At 40.7% G+C, this 19,218-nt stretch overlaps 4 protein-coding genes across 11 annotated transcripts; all 4 read left to right on the top strand.

Moving 5' to 3' along the window:
- Positions 1-227: 227 nt before the first annotated feature.
- LOC104812340 (protein STRUBBELIG-RECEPTOR FAMILY 5) lies at positions 228-4,961 on the top strand. 5 transcript variants are annotated; one of them, XM_019202343.1, is made up of 17 exons: positions 228-399; positions 633-765; positions 857-928; positions 1,043-1,108; positions 1,198-1,269; positions 1,392-1,463; positions 1,555-1,626; positions 1,837-1,902; positions 2,004-2,069; positions 2,462-2,772; positions 2,860-3,119; positions 3,215-3,403; positions 3,590-3,672; positions 3,754-3,874; positions 3,971-4,107; positions 4,188-4,344; positions 4,704-4,961. In XM_019202343.1, exons 1-17 carry the CDS (start codon positions 309-311, stop codon positions 4,836-4,838), a joined length of 2,103 nt encoding a protein of 700 aa, XP_019057888.1. In that variant the 5' UTR covers positions 228-308; the 3' UTR covers positions 4,839-4,961. The 5 variants fall into 5 exon arrangements, with proteins under 5 accessions (XP_019057888.1, XP_010537758.1, XP_010537760.1 ...); XM_010539456.1 differs by having other exon boundaries at positions 3,215-3,261; positions 3,448-3,672; positions 4,704-4,959; XM_010539458.2 differs by having other exon boundaries at positions 3,215-3,325; positions 3,512-3,672; positions 4,704-4,959.
- Positions 4,962-5,461: 500 nt separating this feature from the next.
- Positions 5,462-12,593, top strand: LOC104812339 (camelliol C synthase-like). Of its 3 annotated transcripts, none has more exons than XM_010539453.2 (17): positions 5,462-5,689; positions 7,858-8,043; positions 8,789-8,878; positions 8,960-9,157; positions 9,234-9,318; positions 9,718-9,884; positions 9,965-10,156; positions 10,306-10,419; positions 10,512-10,631; positions 10,719-10,841; positions 10,936-11,034; positions 11,125-11,181; positions 11,285-11,475; positions 11,564-11,741; positions 11,850-11,930; positions 12,032-12,115; positions 12,274-12,593. In XM_010539453.2, exons 1-17 carry the CDS (start codon positions 5,486-5,488, stop codon positions 12,391-12,393), a joined length of 2,289 nt encoding a protein of 762 aa, XP_010537755.1. In that variant the 5' UTR covers positions 5,462-5,485; the 3' UTR covers positions 12,394-12,593. The 3 variants fall into 3 exon arrangements, with proteins under 3 accessions (XP_010537755.1, XP_010537757.1, XP_010537756.1); XM_010539455.2 differs by lacking the exon at positions 5,462-5,689 and adding an exon at positions 7,015-7,270; XM_010539454.2 differs by lacking the exon at positions 5,462-5,689 and adding an exon at positions 7,309-7,363.
- Positions 12,594-13,257: 664 nt separating this feature from the next.
- Positions 13,258-17,398, top strand: LOC104812338 (U-box domain-containing protein 35-like). The gene is made up of 11 exons (XM_010539451.2): positions 13,258-13,748; positions 14,043-14,146; positions 14,256-14,377; positions 14,460-14,659; positions 14,773-14,824; positions 14,943-15,267; positions 15,356-15,457; positions 15,539-15,964; positions 16,049-16,795; positions 16,884-16,977; positions 17,087-17,398. The coding sequence occupies exons 1-11, from the start codon at positions 13,571-13,573 to the stop codon at positions 17,107-17,109; spliced, it is 2,373 nt and encodes a 790-aa protein (XP_010537753.1). The 5' UTR covers positions 13,258-13,570; the 3' UTR covers positions 17,110-17,398.
- Positions 17,399-17,480: 82 nt separating this feature from the next.
- Positions 17,481-18,945, top strand: LOC104812337. 2 transcript variants are annotated; one of them, XM_010539450.2, is made up of 4 exons: positions 17,481-17,590; positions 17,688-17,927; positions 18,010-18,160; positions 18,240-18,945. In XM_010539450.2, exons 1-4 carry the CDS (start codon positions 17,549-17,551, stop codon positions 18,746-18,748), a joined length of 942 nt encoding a protein of 313 aa, XP_010537752.1. In that variant the 5' UTR covers positions 17,481-17,548; the 3' UTR covers positions 18,749-18,945. The 2 variants fall into 2 exon arrangements, with proteins under 2 accessions (XP_010537752.1, XP_010537751.1); XM_010539449.2 differs by having other exon boundaries at positions 17,487-17,602.
- The last annotated feature ends 273 nt before the right edge of the window (positions 18,946-19,218 follow it).

Genomic DNA, 19,218 nt, shown 5'->3' with positions numbered 1-19,218 from the left:
ATTTCAAGGTGATTTCGTGCATTAATTGATTCCGTTAAACATGGGATTATCCTCGTCTTCGCGCATCTCTCGCTCTCTCCTCATGACCTCATAAGAAAAATAAAATAAAAAATTAGCAAATTTAGTAAACAATTATATTTCGGCCAAAAAAAGCCGCAGAAATTTGTAATCTTTTCCAATTAATTTTAATGGCCATTTCCTTCTCTCATCAAGTTCCCTGCAATTTTTCTTGCCCATGAAGCAACCCTGAAAACTCAAACCCTAACCAGACATTTCCTTTCCCTTCTGTCTTGACCGGAATCATCGACATGTTGCCCACCGATCGAGTTTCGCCGGTCTTGGCCGTCTTTATCGCTGTTTTCGTGGCCTTTGTTCGTGCAAAAACCGATAGCCAAGAAGGTAAGGGATGGCGTTTATCCGATATTCTGAAATTTTCTTGATTCAAGATTAATGTAGATGTCTGAAAATATCAATCTTTATAGAGATTATTATTACCCATATAATCTCTGCTGTTTTGTTAGTTTTTTGTGGCTTTGAGTTCTGCATTTTAAGACTGGTTTGGTTGGAAATTTCTACGTTAATCATTGGTTTATAACAAAAAAATAATGCGAGATTCTTAAAAAATGTTACAGTTTCAGCATTGAACGTTATGTTCACAAGCTTGAACTCACCTTCAAAGCTGAAAGGATGGAAATCGAGCGGCGGAGATCCATGCAACGATGCATGGGACGGTATCAAATGCGACGGCAACAAAGTTATCGAAATGTAATACACAGAATTCCTTTTAAAACTCTTTTACTTGCATCGCAAGTCATCATCACCTTTTTTTTTTCCTTCTTCATGCCATGATTTTCAGACAGTTATCAGAACTCCAGCTCAGTGGATCTCTAGGTTATCAGCTCAGCAACCTCAAGTCTCTCACAACCCTGTGAGAATCCGATCTCTCTTCTCTTCAGTTTTCGTTAAATTTTCCCTGATTTCTTTTTTTTCGATCTGATATCGATACGAACGAAAACGTTTCGTTGTTTTGGCGATAGTACAGTGATCTGAGCAAGAACAAGCTCAGTGGGAACATGCCGTACCAACTCCCGCCCAATATCGTTCATCTGTAAGACTGGAGATATCAGTTCCGTACTCTTGTTCTTCATTCCTGTAATCTGGTTAACTGAAACGAGTGTTTACATAACCCGGATGCAGAGATTTCTCAGAAAACGAGATTGATGGGAACGTGCCTTATTCGTTGTCTCAGATGAATCATCTCCAGTCAGTGTAAGTAATCAACCATGGCCGTGACATATATACACGTTTCTACTGGAGGTGTAAATTTAGGGTTTCGCATATTGATTCATTTCGGTAAATCAAATGATTCGGATCATGTTCAACGAACGAAGCAATCTAGGGCACAACAAGCTCGAAGGGGATTTACAGGATATGTTTCAGAAGCTCTCGAAGCTCGAATCTCTGTAGGTACATTCCTCTTGTGGAATTTTACGTACAGAATGTTGGGAGAATCGCAGTTTTAACTGAACAGTCAAAAATCTTATGATTACGTAGGGACTTATCGTTTAATCAACTCTCAGGAAACTTACCCCAGAGTTTCGCCAATCTGACGAGCCTCAAGAAACTGTAAGTAGGACCAAGAACTGAAACCCAAATCTCTCTCTCTCTCTCTCTCTCTCTCTCTCTCTCTCTCTCTCTCTCTCTCTCTCTTCCTCCTCTTTTAATCCTGAACCCCCATTTGTTTCCCTCAAATCTCTCTCTCTCTCTCTCTCTCTCTCTCTCTCTCTCTCTCTCCTGTCACGTTTCTGCTAAAACGGATTTCAATTCTGTCTCAAGGCATCTACAGGAGAATAAGTTCAAAGGCTCCATTAATATGCTCAGGGACCTCCCACTTGATGACTTGTAAGCATTTCACTTCATCATATATAGTCATGAATTCAATGGTGGTTATACTGAAATTTTTCGAAGCCGAGTGTTCAGTTTTTTTCTCTCTGTGACGATAGGAACGTCGAGGACAACCAGTTCAGCGGATGGATCCCGAACGAGCTGAAGGACATCGATAGTCTACTGTAAGTTCATCGGCTCGGCAGTCTCCTTTCGTTGCAGAACACAAGACGTGTATACCAAGTCACACGATTTGTTCACCTTAATCATCCTCCCGTACCATTTGAGCAAGTAATCACGGATAAAAGTTGACCCAAATAACGTAATTCAGCTAGTGAAATTTCGTTACTTTAAAAATGACATCGTTTTTAGTTTTTGTAACAATGCAGGAAGAGATGGTTTTGTTTCTTTCTGAACAAGAAACAGTTTCCGGGGGCTGGAACTCCAGTTTTGCCCTAACTTGAAACTCCAGTTTCTATCTTAGATCTGGTTTCCGTGAAAAAATCAGTGTTTTTTTTTTGGCGATTTTCCTAAACAAATGATAAATGTACAACGTGTCTTATGTCGATTCTGGCAGTACGGGAGGGAACGATTGGTCCGCCGGAGAAGCTCCTCCGCCGCCGCCAGGCTCTAATTACGGCCGGAAAACCTCTGATTCTAAAGGCGGAGGAGGTAAACCCCCGGTGAGCGGCTTGTTGATAGCAGGAGCAAGCATCGGAGTTCTCATATTGATAGCGATTTTGATCGCTCTCATCTCCAAGAAGAAATCGTCTCCCTCGCTGCATTTCATCGACGAAGGTTATAGCCAACATAGCCGGAAGTTCACGTCCCTCGCTTCTCACGGATCTTCTCAAGAGCTACGCATCGATTTCGGCCAAGAGTACAACGGTAACTCTTTACTCCCTCCGTAAGTAACTGAATAGGGATGTTACTTGTTTCGCAAGTAACTAACTGAGATATGGCGGTATGATACAGGTAGGAAATCTGCAGATTCCGGTGATGATTCCATGCACCGGTCACAATCAAAAGGGGCGAATTCAGTTTCATCTCTAGCCATTTCGTTAAACGAAGCTGAGTTTGCGAACCGTCTCAAAGCAAAGCGGAACGCCTCGTTTAAAATCGCTGAATTCGAGCTCTCGGATCTGCAAGACGCAACCGAAAACTTCTCACCTGGCAACCTTTTAGGCCATGGATCGATCGGACGAGTCTATAGGGCAAGTTATCCCGATGGAAGGGTACGTACTGAGTTAACTAAAAACACTCCTTGATCTGCATATTGAACCTTTCCGGTGATCGAAACGACTGTCCACTGATTTCTCCGATGATGCAGGCCCTCGCGGTGAAGAAGATCGATAGTTCCTCGTTCGAATCGGGGAAATCGGAAGGATTTTCGGACGTAGTGACGGGAATCTCAAGGATTCGACATCAGAACATAGCTGAGGTCGTAGGTTACTGCTCGGAAAAAGGGCAAAACATGTTGGTTTACGAGTACTTCAGAAACGGTTCTCTGAACGAGTTCCTTCACTTGTCGGATCGGTTCAGTCGACAGTTCGAATCGGGGAAATCGGAAGGATTTTCGGACGTAGTGACGGGAATCTCAAGGATTCGACATCAGAACATAGCTGAGGTCGTAGGTTACTGCTCGGAAAAAGGGCAAAACATGTTGGTTTACGAGTACTTCAGAAACGGTTCTCTGAACGAGTTCCTTCACTTGTCGGATCGGTTCAGCAAACCGTTAACTTGGAACACAAGGATCAGAATCGCGTTGGGAACCGCTCGAGCCATCGAGTAAGTCTAAAAACGCAAACGCAGCTTGTTTATTCGCGATTCATCAATCGTGTTTTCATTTCCGCGCTCGGCGTTTTATAGGTACCTTCACGAGGCTTGTTCGCCACCTTTAGTGCACAAGAACATCAAGTCTTCGAACATTTTGTTGGACGCAGAGCTCAATCCTCGTCTCTCCGACTATGGCCTGTCCAATTTTCACCTAGTAAGCTTTATAAAAAAAAAATCATATATAACGTTAAAACACAACATAACATAAGATCATATATTAACATGATTATAATACTTTTTATAATCAAAGAGAACGAGCCAAAACCTAGGAGAAGGATACAACGCACCAGAATGCAAGAGCCCCTCGGCTTACACACCGAAGAGCGACGTCTTTAGTTTCGGAGTCGTCATGCTCGAACTTCTCTCAGGCCGATGTCCCTACGACCCGTGAGTCCGATTTTTTCGCCAAAATCGTTACGCTTTATTTGCAAATATCGGCATTTATTTCTACGTTTTGTTTTTGTCAGGAATAAGCCGAGATCGGAAAGATCGTTAGTAGGGTGGGCGACACCGCAACTTCACGACATAGAAGCGTTATCGACGATGGCGGATCCTGCTTTGCACGGCCTCTACCCTCCGAAATCGCTCTCCCGGTTCGCCGATATTATAGCCCTTTGCGTACAGGTCCGTACATGTACGACGCTTTACAAGGGTAGTGTAGTCATTTATAACTATGTTTTCACCACGTATCGTATCTATAATACAATATATATATACACGATTGGATTTTCCTACGTTTTGTATCATCGACGTTAGTCTAGGGTTCTCAAACCGAATTATTATTATTAGGTAAAAGGGTTTTTTCAGTATATTTTTTTTATTAAGGTATGTATATCGTATTATATATATATATATAGATGCAATAAATAGGGAATCCTAAAGATAAGCCATAGTTGCAAATTACTATACTACCCTTGTACATTTGTCACTTCATCCTTTTAGGTTTTTAAAGAAACTAATGAATGAGTGATATGCAATTACAGACGGAGCCGGAATTCCGACCACCGATGTCGGAGGTGGTGGAGTCGTTGGTACGGTTGGTCCAACGGTCGAGCATGAAACTAAAGGAGGATCTTTCTTCTTCTTCGCGTCGATACACCGATGATTCTTATTTCTAAATTATTATTATTGTTATTATTACAAGATTCATTTTCAGACAGGAAACGTTCGGGAAAAAATATATTTTTTTTGGCTGAAATTAACGTCTAATTCCGAGGAGTACACACATTAAACTCTAATATTATTCATATCGTATAATGGGCATCGAAGTTTTCTCTATCCCGACAAACCCCTTCAGAATATATAGAGGTGTGTCCCACTGTGTGCGTTGGTACCATAACTCATATATATTTATATATTATAATGTAGGAATTATAAATTTACTGTACGTGTTGGTGAAAACAAAATGAAAAAAAAATATTAACAAATTCCAAGATATTTTCGAAGTTATTAGGGTGAAATATATGTTTGAGTTTTTTAATCGATTGATTAATTCCATGAGCTCCATGGTACAACGTGTTTTTAACGTAATGAGCAATGCAAAATGCAAATCATATGAAAAGGCAAGAGAAGAAATACATGCATGCTTCACACGAACTATGTACGTACGTATGTGTGCACGTGTATATATGTATCGATTAAGCATACTACTCTTCTTTTTTTATTGGCACACACACACACATATACATATATATATATATATGTATATGTGTGTATATATGTATTGGAATCAAATGTACTTTTAGACAACAAAAAAAAGCAAAATATGTGGAAGCTGAAGATTGCCGAGGGAGACGAAGAGGATCCGTACTTGAAGAGCACAAACAACTTCCTCGGACGACAAACTTGGGACTATGATCCAGACGCCGGTACACCGGAGGAACGAGACGCCGTGGAGGACGCTCGCCGGAATTTCTACGATAACCGTTCTCGAGTCAAAGCTAGTAGTGATCTCTTATGGCGAATGCAGGTACATATACATATATAGATCTTTATGGCAAATCATTTTGATCCAAAAGCCAATAGCTTTCGATTTTAAGAGGCCATCATATCCAGATCGGTGAATTATAGGTTCTACAATTGCATGCAGTTTGAAATTAGGGTTTTTAAAAACTTATCGTCAATTGATTTCGATAACGGGTATTAACTAATATTTTCATCAATCGACTACATCCTTGGCTACTATCAATATCCAGGACAATTATTATAAATTTAATTATTTCCTTGGTTATTAATTATGCATTATATACACACACATATACAGATATTGCAAATTCTCTATTTTCACACAATATTTCGGGTGTTGAGATTTTTCCTTTCTTTTTTTTTTAAACATTCCAACACATATACTATGTACTGTAAGTAACCATGCACCCGTCCATATATATATATATATACACGGTAAATATACATGCTGAAATACTATATACATATGTACCAATTTAATTTTGTTGTTAATTTAGATTAATTTCATTGGTTTGTGATTATATATATTCACTTGTTACTTTTCATTATGTTTGATATCATTCTATATGTTGTCCGTCGGAAACCATGCATTATAATGTGCAACTTACAAGGCTGGCCACAAAGCATGATTCAAGTTCGGTCCATTATTTATGGTATCTTCAGTGTAAGAATATACATATATTTTCTTTAAAACTATATATGTTTGCTCGATTTTAATTATATCATTCCTTGATATATATATTTTTTATGGAACCATTAACCAAACAACTATATAATATGAATGTGATATTATTAATATAATATCATCTTCGAGTGGTAAAACCAAAATAAAAATATAATCATAAAACCTTATTAGAAGAAAAAAAGGAATCCAATTTAAATTCGTCTAAGTATCGTATAGAAATTCAGTTCCATGAAACTCTCATGCATGCAAAACGTCGATAACCAAAGCCTCACGACTACACTTTCTTTTCCATTAAATCCTCACCGCATTTTTGCATATCCATTATATTGTTACTTTTTGGCATTGCACTGTCCAATAATTCATTTAAAGGAGTTAGAATATTTTTCAATATTCGAAATTCATAATATTTTTAAATTTAAAAATTTAAAAACAAATAAAACTACATATTCATAATATTTTCCTAATCGCCAAACAAGTGTAATGAACCTCTGGTCTGTTATTGGGCCGTTTTATTTTGGGCTTAAACTCTTTCCTAGTTAAAGGCCCTTTGATGGGTTTGAAAAGTGACGGCCGTTAACCCAACGTCTAACGGCCGTTGCCCTACCCGTTAACTTCCCCTGGAAAGCATGCCCTGAGGTCAGCTCTGCAGACTGCACTGCATCCATGTCGTTTCCTGTGTCTTCTGTCGGAAGTGGTGGTTTTCTCTCTCTCTCTCTCTCGAGAGAGATTCGAACCCTAACCGGTATTCCCCAACTATCACGCCGGAAAAAATATTTTTTTTCTATTCCAAATTCCGAACATGAGTATGAGAAATGGTCCACATGGGTTCTATGATCGATCTTTACGGCACGATTTTGCGTGGTCATGGCGGTGTCGAGATGGGTACCGACAAAATCATCGGTACGTATTGGTTGTGTTCGACTTAATGCCAGTGTCGACATGTTCGAATCAGATCTCGAATTAATTTCACTGGAATTTGGAGATGAAGAGAAGGTAGTGGAAACAAACATCATCATGTAGCCACTACAATGTGCTTCATGTCGTATATCAACTGTTGCTCTTGATTTTGTGTTCCATCCATCATAGAGGAAGAGAAGGCAATTGAAAGCCTTTGTTCGATCATTGCATGACATATAGGCATAAGAATAAAATGTGCATGTGTGTGCTTATACCGTAGAACGATGAGTGTTACCCAATCTGGGTAGTTCAACCGGTGAAACGGGAGCGCAAAGCATTGTTCCGCTCCGAGTTCGAAACCGAGGCTGGGAGAGAGTCCATAATTCAAATCAGATGGCTGGCTCCTGACCCCGAGATTAGTTTGGGCCTCGGCCTAGGAAACCGTTACCCAAAAAAAAAAACCGATGAGTGTCTGGTGTTGGATCGTATAGGTTTGTATAGGATCAATAGCTTAGCGAAAGTAAAATGTAAATACTCTTTGGCCGTTAAATCTTGAAGGGCTAAGTTTTATTTGGAATATGTTGTTGCAGTTTCTTAAGGAGAAGAAATTCAAGCAAGCGATACCGCAGGTGAAGGTGGAAGATGCTCTGAAAATAACATACGAGGCAGTAACGGATGCAGTGAGGAGAGGGGTCCATTTCTTCTCGGCCTTGCAGGCTGATGATGGCCACTGGCCAGCAGAAAACGCTGGTCCATTGTTCTTCCTTCCCCCATTGGTAAATGTCTTCTGGTTCATCCCATATCCTTGTATGTTTTGTTGGGCGAGGTAATGGTAGATTAAAGTAGGAATCACAGCCCCTGTTGAAATGAAAAATTATGATCCATGTAGTAATAATATTTTTGCGAAAATCACAATAGAAGTGAGAGTTAGATATACCTCCTTGTTGATACACCAAGGTTATAGTCAGTCTAAAGTGTTTCTTACTCTCAACTGACACAAGGTATGGTTGGAGGAAGAATAAGCTTCTTAGCCTCAGCAGAAGCTCAACTCTTGTATATCTGATCTATATGTTTCCACATCACATCAACAGATCTGCATACAAATTCTTGTCTGAGTTGCAGTCTTTACACAAGAATTTAGCCGTAGAATTGATTAAGTATCCTGCTATAGTTGCTTTCTTGTATACTACATATTTCCTGATTTGTCTGTGAGAATAGTGCAACTCAAGCTTTTGACCAGAACAAGAAAACTTTCTTTTATGCACAAATTTCTCTGTTTGTTCTCATTGAATCCCTGGACATGCTCTGCTTCTTTCCTTGATTTTCCGCAAAATGTTTTGATGCAACTGCTCATCCTGCCATCTGTTTTGTGCAAATTCTGCAATTTATTCAGATTCCCTTTTTCAATTCTGTTCTTTTTTCCCTGGTTTTAATTTGATTAAATCTTGCTTTGGAGGGAATTTTGTTATTATAACACTTTTCCTGTCAGAATTTGCTTCTCTGATTTTTGTCTTTCCATAGGTATTCTGTCTCTACATCACTGGACATCTTGATGAGATATTCACTGCAGATCATCGAAAAGAGATCTTCCGATACATCTACTGCCACCAGGTACATGTAGCTCCGCAAGAAAACAATTGCGGGTTCTTCTCTGTGCACTCTTTTGAAAAACATTTGTTTTCGAGTCTGTAGAACGAAGATGGCGGGTGGGGATTGCATATAGAAGGTCACAGCATAATGTTCAGCACCGCACTGAATTACATATGCATGCGTATACTTGGAGAAGGTCCAGATGGTGGACAAGAGAATGCATGCAAAAGAGCCCGGCAATGGATTCTTGACCATGGTGGTGTGACTTACATACCTTCTTGGGGCAAAACTTGGCTTTCGGTAATCTATCTAGTGATCCAAAAGAAATTTTATATAATAACTACATGTTGTATCGATTATTATTTGTTTTCTTCAGATACTTGGTGTCTATGATTGGTCTGGAAGCAACCCGATGCCTCCCGAGTTTTGGATCCTACCTTCATTTGTTCCTGTGCATCCAGGTATGGCTCTTAACATCTTGAATTTCGTTAGAGATATCGAGGACCAGAAAAGTAAGGAAATTAATGAGTACTTTTGTGAATGAGTTCATCAATCAAGCAAAGAATAATGTAGAAATCTGTGTGAGGGTTATGAATCAATTTTAGCAAGTATACTGTCATTGTGGTATATTTAAGTAAAGGGCAAACATATTTTGGCGAAAAGTCATATTTCCATGCTTTCTCAACCTGATTTAGGGGCAATGTAACTCCGCATGGAGCTGATGGTTAATCATCATTTTTCTAGCGAATATCCCTTCCTAACCTGCTCTGGCTTATAAAATATGGATCAGTCACTTGGAATTGCCTTTTCACCCATATGTGGGTTTTGGTTTCTATTTTGTTCTAACTAAAAAACTGCAGCGAAAATGTGGTGCTACTGCCGGATGGTTTATATGCCAATGTCGTATCTTTATGGAAAGAGATTTGTCGGTCCAATAACACCTCTTGTTCTGCAATTACGCAAAGAATTGTATGTACAACCTTATTCAAAAATCAACTGGAATATAGCTCGCCATCTATGTGCAAAGGTAAGCTTGGTCATTTTTCCTTGCAATTTTCTATCTAGAAAGAGAGATTATAAATAATGTTCCATTTTGTTTATCCATAGGAAGATGCGTACTGTCCCCATCCTTTAATTCAAGATTTTTTATGGGACTGTCTTTATGTCTTCACGGAGCCATTCCTTTTATGTTGGCCATTTAACAAGCTTCTTCGGGAAAAGGCTCTTCAGGCGGCAATGAAACACATTCATTACGAAGATGAGAATAGCCGTTATATCACAATTGGATGCATCGAAAAGGTAAACAAAAAAGAATCTTTATGCTTTGACCAGTAAAAAGAGTGAGAAAGAAAGAATGAGAGGACCTTATGGAAATCGACTGGAAATGCAGAAGTCTTCAGGATGTATCTTTTTATTAAAAGCTTAAAATCTGGTTTATCTTTGCTCAGGTACTATGCATGCTTGCTTGCTGGGTTGAAGATCCAAATGGGGATCATTTCAAGAAACACCTCGCCAGAGTCCCTGATTACCTGTGGATTGCAGAAGATGGAATGAAAATGCAGGTATTAATGATTGTTGATAGTCCAATTTTAAGTTCGTCAATGGAAAATTGGTTAGGAACAGAAGATTTCTTGAATGTCATGGATTCATGCAGAGCTTTGGGAGCCAGCTATGGGATACTGGTTTTGCTATTCAAGCTCTACTTGCAAGTAATCTCTCGAATGAAATTCCCGATATACTCAGGAAAGGACACGATTTCATGAAGAAGTCTCAGGTTTGAAATATGCTGCTTTCCTTTCTTGAAACTTAATTCATTCTGCTGAATAATTGAACATTACGTAATGAAATGCAAACTTTGAAGGTTGGAGAGAATCCTTCATGTGACTTCAAAGGCATGTACCGTCACATTTCCAAAGGAGCATGGACTTTCTCTGATCGTGATCACGGATGGCAAGCTTCAGACTGCACAGCTGAAGGGTTCAAAGTGATTATTCATTCAAATAGATATATATTGCAATTTCTGTAATTAATTTTTTTTGCTTTTCATCCTAATTTTCATACCCTTCTTGCCTTCATAGTGTTGCCTGCTGTTCTCGATGATGTCACCTGAAATCGTTGGCTCGAAAATGGATCCCCAGCAGCTATATGAGTCTGTTAATATCCTACTGTCTTTACAGGTGAGCATTATTCTCTACAAGACAATTTCTCCTAGACTGCCAAATTTTTATGGTGAAGTAAAAATTCTTTTTTTTTCCCTCTTGTTGCAGAGTAAAAATGGAGGTGTTACTGCCTGGGAACCTGCCCGTGGACAAAATTGGTTAGAAGTAAGAAGTAAAACCCATCAAGATGCTCCATGACAATATATCTGAAACTTTTAAATCTCCGTGGTTTCAGGAAAGAAAATCTCCCTGAATTTTTTTTTTGCAGTTGCTGAATCCTACAGAAGTTTTCGCTGACATTGTGGTTGAGCATGAATATAACGAGTGTACTTCATCAGCAATTCAAGCGTTGGTCCTGTTCAAGCAACTACATCCGAATCACATGACAAAAGAGATCAATAGTTTCATTAAGAAGGCAGTGCGATACATAGAAAACATACAAATGCCTGATGGTTCATGGTAACAATGATAATTCATAGATACACGTGCTGAAATTACCGATAAAGATTCAGCAAAGACCAACAAATTTTGTTCTTTCGATTGACAGGTATGGAAGCTGGGGAGTTTGCTTCACATACAGTACGTGGTTTGCTCTTGCAGGCCTAGCAGCTGCTGGTAAGACATATAAAAGTTGCCTGGCCATTCAGAAAGGCGTTCATTTCCTCCTTACAACACAGAAAGACAATGGAGGTTGGGGAGAAAGCTACTTGTCATGTCCTAGAAAGGTATGTTTTCAAATTAAAATCTCTCAAGATTTGGTGTCTAGTGTTTCCAAATTCCTATGATTCTGATTAGCTGATATTCTTGAACAATATAACTTTGTTGCTGAGCAGAGATACATTCCATTAGAAGGGGAAAGATCAAACTTGGTGCAAACCGCTTGGGCTATGATGGGCTTGATTCACGCTGGACAGGTTCAAACTAGAGATATAAGAATGTTTCTTGTTCCGGGTAGTAGCAAAGATGGCAATCCTAGCGGAAAAAACCGTTGTTTTATTCTGCTCTTACATTGCAGGGTGAGAGAGATCCGGTTCCTCTTCACCGCGCTGCAAAACTTATAATCAATTCACAACTGGAGAACGGCGATTTTCCTCAACAGGTACACCTCTGAAACACGGAATCCAAATTACTTAAGACTGTTGGATCTTGAGACAAAAACATATCCGCCTAGTTTAGGGTTTAGGGTTTAGAAACCTTGATGTATATTCTTGAAAGGAAATGTTTAATGCATAAAACTGGTTTTTTTTTTCTCTCCAGGAAATAACAGGAGCATTTATGAAGAACTGCTTGTTACACTATGCTACATACAGGAACACCTTCCCATTGTGGGCACTGGCGGACTATCGGAGGCAGTTCTGTTGCTATATGAAAGGTTAAACTTCAAGACTGGTTTTTGATGTATGAAGCCAAAAAAAAAAAAAAAAAAAAAACTCGCAGTATCCACTGTTGCCTTTAATATTTTGTTGGTTCTGATACTTGAAATGGTTACTGAAGATGGATCTTTTGGGCATTGAACCCTTGTTGTCGGAATACAAACCAGATATTTCTGAGAAATTCAACTCTCAAAATGTTCTACTTATAGAACATAGTTCTGCAAGGGTGCATTCTGCACGTGTTGATGTTTTGCAGCCATGGAACTCGCGCAGAAAGAGAGAGAGCGAGAGAGAGAGAGAGAGAGGGGGGTAATCATGGGGCATGGGGATCTGCAAGAATATGACATCATAAGCTATTTGCAGAATTAAAAAAATAAACACAGCACAGAAATGCAACCTTATGACTTGAAGATCTGAAACAAGATTGATCGAGAAAGCAGGAAAACTTTGCGAGTTCGGATGTGGCAAGATATATAATCTTCTTCAAACGGGGAAGAAGGAGCTGCTACTTCTATGGAATGGTTTTGTCATGTAACAGGCTTATGTTTTAACAGGTTGAAACAAGACTTAATCTCGGTTTATGTTGTAACTAGAAGACATTATAATTTTATGGTCGATATTAACTTTTTTTTACCGTTCTCTCTCTCTCTCTCTCTCTCTCTCTCTCTCGTTGAGGGGTTCTTTCAATATAGGCCGTTGGTTAATTGATACACACTTTTCCACACGCTCAAATTAAGACAGATACAGAAGAAACAATGTTTGTGTGGTTTGTGTTATTAAAACCCGAAATTAGATAATACGCCAAAAATAAAACCCTTAAATGGCTCTCATTTACGAAAACCATGAAAATCTCAAGTCCGTACAAACACATGGCCTGTCTTTGCATGCAACCCTTCTCTGTGTTTCCCCAATGATAACTTCTCGATTAAACAAAAACTCTTATAATCATTCATCAAGAAACTAAAAAAACAGAATCTGTCTCCTCTTGGTTTCAATAATATTGTCTCTCACCCCTTTGTTACAAAGAGAGAGAGAGAGAGAGAGAGAGAGAGAGAGAGAGAGAGAGAGTGTGTGTGTGTGTGTCTGCTAGACCTTGGTTTCTTGGGGGACACGGAACAGAATATAGGGTTCAACTCTGATTCCTTGGAGGACAAGAAATTGTCGCAGAAGAAGAGAAGAGGATGTGGTTACCGAAGGCGAACGCGGCGAAGAAAGGGACGGGAAGTGGGTCGGTGGCAGTTGCAATAGACAGAGACAAGAGTAGCCAACATGCTTTGAAATGGACCATTGAGAATCTTGCTTCTCGTGGCCAAACCATCGCCCTTATCCATGTCCTCCCCAAAACCCATTCTGCTTCAGGTCCTACCTCACGCACATATACACCAACGTATATATATATATATGACACAACTCCAGTTTTCATTATTAGTATGAGATGGATCAACCATATTATCACGAAACAGATTAATTTCTTAATAGATGGATTTTCTCATTGATCCACATAGGTCATCGTAATATCTGGTTTCTGAACTGAACTGATGAACATGAACACAATATATAAATGATCATAAAAGATAGAAGATCTAGTGAGGTTTCCAGTGAAAGATCGATATTTTTGTATCTGAAAAATGTTTTTTTTTTCTGGGTTGGCAGGAAATGGGGATCTTGAAGAAGGAACACCACAGTATAAGCAGCAAATTGAAAAGCAAACGAGAGACCTCTTCGTATCATTCCACTGCTACTGCACTCGCAAAGAGGTATTAATGGAGTCCCTCTAGAATATTAAATCTATGGTTATATATATATATATATAAATATATACATACATATATGTTATATCTGAATCTGTTCTTGTTTTTTTGTCAGATTCACTGTCTGGACATTGTGCTCCATGACGCAGATAGAGTGAAAGCAATAGCTGAATACGTTTTATCGACTGCAATCGAGAATTTAGTCCTCGGCGCCCCGTCGAGGAACGGCTTCATGAGGTAAATCCGGCACAGAAAGTGAGAGTGAATAGGCATTTAACGTCGAGATTCGCTTACGGGGTTTTCTTGATTCGTGTATCAGACGGTTCAAGAACGACTTGCCAACGAGTGTTTCGAAATCCGCCCCGGATTTCTGCAGCGTTTACGTGATTTCCAAAGGGAAAGTCTCCTTACGAGGCGCTACTCGTCCTGCTCCGTTCCATTCCTCGTTACTTTGCGAAATAGACAGTAACAACTCTACTGTCGCCGAGAAGAAATCAAAGAGCGAAACGCAGCCTGTCGGTTAGTTTCTCGGAGAATCACAAAAAGTTTCACTCTTTCTGTAAATGTTACTTGTGTTCCAAGTATCGAAGACTGAGTGAACTCTCTTCTTGTGTTTTTGTACTTGCAAACAGGTAGCACGCCTCCAAGGGCACGTAAATCAGTTGATTTAGATGCCGCAGCACGGTATTTCCCCGAAATCGCAAATACCCTTTTGAAGTTTGCTTGATATGGAAGTTATTCTGCTCGGTTTCGTCGATTGCAGGAACTTATTTGCCAGTGTAACTCTGAAATAATTGAACAGGTTGCCATTGGCGAAGAGGACAGGACAAGGAAGGATTCTTACAGACTTTACAGATTCAGACACAGACATTTCCTTCATCAGTGCCTCGCATCCTGAATCTGACATCTCCTTCATCAGCTCGGGGAGGCCCAGCGTCGATCGTTCCTCTTTCACCATTGATTTACCCGAATCAGGCAGAACCTCAAGAATCTCGACCAGTTCCGAATATAGCATCGGGTCTCATCGTCTCGGGATCAAGTTCAGCGATCTTGGCTTGCTCAACGAGATCTCTTCGGTTTCTGAAGAGAGCGAAAGAACGTCTTGCTCGTATTCCTCACAGAGCTTTGTAATCAAGAACCCGATTTTTCTCCCTTTATATCGGTACATTTTCTTCTCTTTCTACAATGATTTCCTTACGAGGGTTCGTGTTTCAGGACGATGTCGAAGCTGAGATGAGGAGACTGCGTCTGGAGCTGAAGCAAACCATGGATATGTATAGTACTGCTTGCAAAGAAGCTTTAAGCGCAAGGCAACAGGTTCTGAAAAACATCTGAATCCATGGTGTGTTTTTTTATGTTTCTGGTAAAGTATTTGAGATTGATAGGATTTAACATTAGGCGACGGAACTGCAAAGATTGAGAAACCAAGAAGAGAGACGACTGGAGGAAGCGAAAATGTCGGAGGAATCTGTAATGTCGATTGTGGAAAAGGAGAGAGCGAAAACCAAAGCGGCCATGGAAGCAGCTGAAGCGGCGAAGAGGCTGGCGGAAGTGGAGGCTAAGCGAAGGTTAACTGCGGAGATGAAGACGTTGAAGGAAGCCGAGGAGAAATCTGATCACGGATCATTTCCTAATGGCATTGTACGGTACAGGAGGTATACGGTGGAAGAGATCGAAGAAGGGACGAAAAACTTTGCAGAGTCTCAGAAGGTCGGAGAAGGCGGATACGGGCCAGTTTTCAAGGGCTATCTCGATCACACGCCGGTCGCTGTCAAGGTTTTACGCCCCGATGCTGCTCAAGGGAGATCACAGTTTCAGAAAGAGGTAAGAAGAAGTTTACTTGTGACACGAGAAAGGGTTTCAGAGCCTGTCTGAACAAGTTCTTGAACCACTTCTGTTTGTTTGTAGGTTGATGTTCTTAGCTGCATAAGGCATCCAAACATGGTGCTTCTCCTCGGAGCTTGTCCGGAATTCGGGATTCTCGTGTATGAATTCATGGCGAAAGGAAGCTTAGAAGACCGGCTTTTCAGACGTGGCAATACACCGCCTCTGACATGGCAGCTTCGGTTCAGAATCGCGGCTGAGATGGCCACTGGCCTTCTCTTCCTCCACCAGACAAAACCAGAACCTATTGTCCACAGAGACCTGAAACCCGGGAACATACTTCTCGACCACAACTACGTCAGCAAGATCAGCGACGTTGGGCTGGCCAGACTGGTCCCAGCCGTCGCGGAGAACGTGACACAATACAGAGTTACCTCTGCAGCAGGGACTTTCTGTTACATAGACCCGGAATACCAGCAAACCGGGATGCTAGGCGTGAAATCAGACGTATATTCCTTCGGAATCATGCTTCTGCAGATCTTGACGGCGAAACAGCCGATGGGTTTGGCGTATTACGTGGAGCAAGCGATCGAAGAAGGGACATTCAAGAACATGCTCGACCCAAACGTACCAGACTGGCCAGTGGAGGAAGCTCTGTCTCTTGCAAAGCTGTCTCTTCGCTGCGCAGAGCTGAGGAGGAAAGACAGGCCTGATCTTGCCAAGGAAGTGCTGCCTGAACTCAGCAGGCTTAGAGATTTAGCGGATGAGAGCTTGGAGAGTGCCTTTTACGTTGGACGTTCTCCACACACGAGCCAAGTTTCTTATTCATCGGTGAGTTTTCTGAAACTCAGATTCCATCTTCTATGGAATCTTCAATCTTTAACGACTAAACACCGGAAATGTTTTTTTTGTCTCTCAGGAAAACAGGAGTGGTCATGATATGTCATTCCCGAGAACATCAGGAACGATGTCGAGCTCATCAATGGCGTCACTCGAGGCAGAGAAACCATCTGGTAAGACATATAACTGAACAATGTTCTTCTCCATCTGTGTTTATGTGTTAGTGTTATGTCTGAATCTTCTGAAGATGGAAAACTCAGTGGTTGTCCTGTTGTGTTGCAGGGCCAACAGAGGAAGAAGGATGATGTGGATTTTGTTTTTGCAGAAAGAGGAGAACGCAGCTTGCTCGAGCTGAAAACCCAAACCGACATTCCTTTTTTATTCTTATTGAAACTGTAATGTCTTAATTTTCTTTCTTTCTTTGGGTAATTATTGTATTTAAAACTATATATACACACACACAGTAATAGAATGATGACAAACAGAAAACAGGAGATACCCGTTTGATGACTAGAATCTTATATTTGATTATTAGTTTATATTCAAGATATCATTTGAAACACTCTCCTGCATGGTGTCACGTGCCAGCTGAGATGACGTGGGAATGTTCTACATTTGCCAAGTGTAATCCGAGTAGGCACACCAAAAAAAAGTTTTTTTTTGTTGTTGTTGTTGGATGACATAAACGTGGGCAAAGGATCGAATTCAGTAGAGTCCAAGTCTCGGGACAGAGGAGTTGTGGGAATGGGAAAAGGTCAAGAAGTTAAGACAAGAACAGATCCTCAAGTTGAGATTCAGGTTTTTGTTGTTCGATAACATGTTCTTGTCTCTGTTTCTCGAGATTCTCTCAATCATGGATCTGTTTCTTCTGTGTTTGGGTTAGGAAAGAGGAGAGATATTCTTCTTCTACAGGCCAAAGGTCAACAAAGAAGATCCCCACAGTGTGGACGATGTACAAAGGTTGTACCTCGTCATGCGTCCTGAATCCGGCGAGTCTCCCGTCGAGGAGAAACAACACCATCTCTCCGGCAAAGAAGGCTCCAAACCAGATTCCAGCTCCTCCGCCGCCCGCGAAGGTAGCTCCTCCTCCTCCTCCGGCGGCGACGGAGGACACGGCGTCGAGGTGAGCAAACCCAGAAAACCATGAACCATCAATTTGCTGCGCTTTGAAAGTTCTCAACTTTGGAACTTCTTTTTTTTGGTAGAAAGTGAACATCGAGGAACAGCATCTGTTACGATTCATAGTGATGGGCAAGAAACGCCTTCCAGATCCGAGAAAGAGATCTCAGCCATTCTGGGGATTCGTTGAACTGGTTACCACCCACGTCGACGATGTCAAAACCGCCCTTAGAGGAGGTAACATCCGAATTCTCCGATCGAAAAGATTCGATTTTGAGGCAAAAAATCACAGTTTTCGACCACTTGATTTCGACAGAGGAATACGTAACGGCGACCAGAGGACACAGACACAAGCCACCGGCAAGAGCGGTCGGAGAAGGAATATACAGAATTCTCCGGCACAAACCGAAACCCACGAGGAAGCACCACACCCATCTGGTCTACAAGCTCGAGTTCCCGTCCGAATCTCACGAGCCACAAGAATCGTTCAACATCGAACCCGAGGGTTCGTTCTTAATCCAGATCAAGAACCCAGAGCAACAGGGAGGAAGAGAAGGGTACGGGCTTAGTGGGCCGCAGAGGAAACACAAGGCCCAGTTCCCGGCCCATCTTCAGGCCCATTTAGGACAGACCCGATTTAGTCCCAGTGACCCGCCCGATTTCCTGAACTACGAAGGGTGCGAGTTTTTGCTGATATCGGCCTCGGACGATATAGAGGAAGAGCTCGGAATGGAGTTGGAGCCTGACGAGTCGTCCTGCGACCTCGTCGAGACTTTCGGGGACGATATCGATACTACCCCGCTTCTTCGCGGGACTTGGGGCTAATGATATCGCTCTAATGTTCGAGTTCAGGTTCGGGTTTTCCGAATCTCGAAAAGTTATGAATATGAACATAGAAATAGACTTGAAAAATTATGTTGTAGCACGTAAATGATGTTTTGATGTGTTAGTCCAGGATACCACTAACAATTTGATTAATAATCGAATAACTTTTTAAATAAAAAAAAATCGAATTCGAATTAGATCGAATCGGTGGAAAAATTGAATTTTTTTAATACGATATCTATTAATAAAATCGAATCAAATTTTATGGAATAAAATTGAACCGAATGAATGATTATAATTTTTTGAAAATCGAATATAATCGATTTTAGTCTTTTGTTAGCGATAGAATTGGAAAAAAACGGATAGAAAAATCTTCCGACCAATGTGGAAAATATTTAGAAATTGGATAAAATGGGTTTAATATAAAACCTACGGCTTTCAGACAAATGCTTACTGCCCCTTCGTGTAGG

Source organism: Tarenaya hassleriana, unplaced genomic scaffold (genome assembly GCF_000463585.1).
Source record: "Tarenaya hassleriana unplaced genomic scaffold, ASM46358v1 Cleome2, whole genome shotgun sequence".
In the NCBI taxonomy this organism is placed as follows: Eukaryota; Viridiplantae; Streptophyta; class Magnoliopsida; order Brassicales; family Cleomaceae; genus Tarenaya; species Tarenaya hassleriana.
The sequence above is the reverse complement of the archived record's forward strand: the minus strand, read 5'-3'. Positions and strand labels throughout refer to the sequence as shown.